At 39.1% G+C, this 3680-nt stretch overlaps 1 protein-coding gene across 1 annotated transcript; it reads right to left on the bottom strand.

The window, feature by feature from the left end:
* Nucleotides 1–623: 623 nt before the first annotated feature.
* Nucleotides 624–3203, bottom strand: LOC107809146 (subtilisin-like protease SBT3). The gene has a single exon (XM_016633739.2). It carries the CDS (start codon nucleotides 3063–3065, stop codon nucleotides 768–770), a length of 2298 nt encoding a protein of 765 aa, XP_016489225.1. The 5' UTR covers nucleotides 3066–3203; the 3' UTR covers nucleotides 624–767.
* Between the last annotated feature and the right edge of the window lie 477 nt (nucleotides 3204–3680).

The following is a 3680-nucleotide window of genomic DNA, read 5'->3' as shown; positions in this document are numbered from 1 at the left end:
CCTTTTCGTCAGTCTTGACATATAATTGACTTCTGCTTTTTGTGATGTTGTTGCGTAGCTATTTATTGGTACTGGTTATTTACTCATGTAATATAATTGCTTGGTTAACTTCATATACTTAGATATTTGCTGCCATGTTTCTAGTCGCTTCAACTCATTCTGATCAAGTTCACAAACTTACAGATGTCTTATTCCCCTAATGTTTTAGAACTTCTTCAAATTGAAAGAGCGAAGGGTGAGAGCTGTAATAGTTATATGCATTTAGTTCAGAACTTCGAACCAGGTGACTGAACCGCAGTCAGTTTGGAATATTTCAGGTCTAAGGCGCTTTAGATTTCTAATTTCCTCTTGTAAAATTTTCTTAACGTATCGCTTGTTAGTTAAGGGAAAAGGTCTACTCTATGATCTAATGCTATAGACAAAAGGCTCTTTCCTTCTCTTTATCGGTTAAACACTTTGTTCCCTATCCTTGAGCTCATTACAACAAACAGATTTAGAATTACTAGCAACTGCATTTTTTATGCAGCATAGATCCTCCTGAGAGGTCAATAAATGGATATGCTACTTCATGGTGTACTGCAAAAAAACATCTTTTGACTTTAGTTCTATGTAGCAACAAAATGTTAAAGAGCAACAAAATTATGCTTAACTGATAACCAAAAAATGTTATTACATGTGCTTTGCCAGCATATTTCCAGCTACTTTAACATAACTCTCTTAGAGAGTTTCAAACTTACAAACGCAACAGTTTTGTTAACTGCAGCATTTCAGGTCCAGGCATCAATCTCTGGTGCTACTACTATAGGACTGCTTACTGTGTGGTGGCCATTCTCTTCCACCCAAGTGATTGCACCAGATTGTGCTTGATCTTCCACAACGCCCTTGTAACGTATGGTCAGAGTGTACTCCTGCTTCTGATTTTTCTTCTCAAACACCAAGGTCTGCGGAAAGAGAGAAATTGTTGAGTTTTCCGGTGCTTTCACTTTTACTTTGTACGTAGCTGCACCAGCTCCAACATTTGTGACTGTCCTCTTGAATTTCTGCTCCAACCAAGTGTAGTTCCCGTATGGGCTAAAGAGAGCAATAAATGATGGGTAATTTATATCATTGGATGGATTTGAGCAGTTGTGCTTAGCTGATGATCTAGCAATTGTTTTGAATTGCTCTACTGTCAAATTCATAGAGCAGAGAAGGTTCACATAGTGTTGTGGAGTGGCATCATATATTAGGCCTGGATCAACTGCACGGTTTGGATCAACGACTCCTGCTCCCATGGCTAATGATGTAGCATCCTTGTTATCATCCGCTGTTTTGATGGGTTTTTCAGTATTATCCAAAGGGTTGGCAGTGGTCATCATGGCAGATCGAATAGCTGAAGGAATCCATTCAGGATGTACTCCTTTTAGCATTGCAGCAATTCCAGCAATGTGAGGAGCAGCCATTGAAGTGCCTGATTCAAGTCTGTAATCACTATCCAAAAAGGTATTGACACCAATAACTGCAGCTGAAACGTTCGATGGCCAGGCTGCTAAAATCAACTCTCCTGGTGCTATAATATCAGGCTTTGCAACTCGCAGATAGCTTCTAGAAGGGCCTCTCGAGGAAAATGCAGAAACAACTGGAGCAGGCTTTACATCCGTGCGTGTTTCCTGGAAACTGATGCTGGCTTTAGGTTTTACACCTTTTAATGCATAGTCGATCACCTGCTTCCCTTCCTTGATGCTAATGACAACTCCAGGGTTTGGGAAAAAATTGGATATCAATGCATCTGGATCATCAGATATATAGATGGCTCCTCCAAATTTTGACTCTGAGATGGCCGCCATTTGTTCCTCTACTTCTACTGCAACGCTATAACAAATCATGATGCTACGTCTAGCATTAGGGACTTGGGATAATAGGTCAGATGAATCACAAGGAGATATACTTTCGTTGTAAAGCACAGGAAAATCCTTGATCATGGTTCTCACTGGAAACAAGCTAAATCCAGTAATCTTTAAGCCATTCCCAAGAGTTAAAGTCCCTGAAAATGATCGGTCAGTACTGCATGATGCCACGGTAAAGATCCACGGGACTCCATTATTTAAAGTTCCCATTTCAGGACCACTATTTCCAGCTGAAGCAGTGACTAAGACACCTTTCATCATGGCACCAAAAGAAGCTATTGCAATAGAATCTTCATACAATGGAATTTTAACATACCCATACGAAATGGTCAGTATATCAACACCATCTGCAACAGCTTGATCCATAGCAGCAATTAAATCTGAAGTAAAGGTCCCTTCTTCAAAGCTAAACTTATACACAGCTATCCTAGCTCGTGTCGCGATACCTCTTGCTGTTCCAGGAGCATATCCAAAATATGAAGCTCCTTTAGCAAAACTACCAGCAGCAGTGGAGGCAACATGGGTGCCATGACCTCTCGTATCCCTTGCAGAATTCATGGAAATATTTACACTAGGATCATCAGCCAAAATCCCCTTATTGAAATAATTTGCTCCAATGAGTTTCCTGTTGCACAATGAGGAATTGAACTCTGTTCCTGGCTTGCATATTCCCTTCCACTTTTTGGGAATTTCAGACAATCCATCATCCCTGAAACTGGCAGATTCTGGCCAGATACCAGAGTCAAGTACACCAATAATAACATCTTGACCAAAACCAGAAGCTGGCCATAGACCAGAAGCAGGATTGAGCTTAAGAAACTCAGAAGTATGAGTAGTGTGAGCTTCAACAGTCCTATCTTTATAAGCTGAAAGAAAGCCTGATGATTTCTTGAGAGCTTCAAGTTCATCTTTAGACAAAACAGCACTAAATCCATGAATGACATTATCATAAGAATATACAATCTTTGGAACTGGATGATGATCATTTGGAGTAGTGGGAACCTCAATCTTGATGTTGTTAATAATGGATGAATGCCAGTTTTGGTGACTAGCAAAGATTTTAGGCATAAAAGACTTGTCCAAATGGACAATATAAGTAGACCTCTGTGCTGAGATTCCTAAAGACAAAGAAAGACACAAAAGAAACCAAGAAAACAGGAGAAGAGGTAGTGGTGTCATAATTCTCTCTCTCTACTTGTGTTTGTTTCCTCATATAACAAAGACTCCTTTTAAATACACATGCTAAGAAACAGCCATGCTTGGGCCCTTGGCTGGTTTTGTGAAGTAGATAATGCAATTGGAGCGCTTGGTAAGCTGTCATTTTCTAAGACTTGGTTTCTTTGGAAGTGCTTTAATAAGTGTAATTAACAAGGTAGGGAAGAATCAAATTGGTATATTATTTCATGTAGTGATACATATATATACATGTACATCATGTGCTAACTAAGGAAAAAAATAAAAGAGGTTCCTACAAATCTGCTATCTATATATGGGTTATATACACTACTAAGAAACAATTTATGTTCATTGTGTAAAGTGTCTAGGTTCATTCTGTAACATTCCCCTCAAGCTGGAGCATATATATTGATCATGCCCAGCTTGTTACAAAGGTAATCAACTCAAGTGCCATTTAATGCTTTAGTGAACAAATCAGCTTGTTGCTCTCCTGTCTTCACGTAGCCAATAGAAATCAAGTTCTCCTGAATCTTCTCACGAATAAAATAACAGTCAACTTCAATATGTTTGGTTCTTTTATGATACAATGGATTTGAGGCAATATGGAGTGCAACTTGA

Source organism: Nicotiana tabacum, chromosome 5, assembly GCF_000715075.1.
Source record: "Nicotiana tabacum cultivar K326 chromosome 5, ASM71507v2, whole genome shotgun sequence".
Taxonomy (NCBI): domain Eukaryota; kingdom Viridiplantae; phylum Streptophyta; class Magnoliopsida; order Solanales; family Solanaceae; genus Nicotiana; species Nicotiana tabacum.
The sequence above is the reverse complement of the archived record's forward strand: the minus strand, read 5'-3'. Positions and strand labels throughout refer to the sequence as shown.

What these genes read in the sequence shown, in the direction of transcription:
- LOC107809146 (XM_016633739.2), bottom strand. Translation starts at nt 3,065, where the DNA reads ATGACACCACTACCTCTTCTCCTGTTTTCTTGGTTTCTTTTGTGTCTT.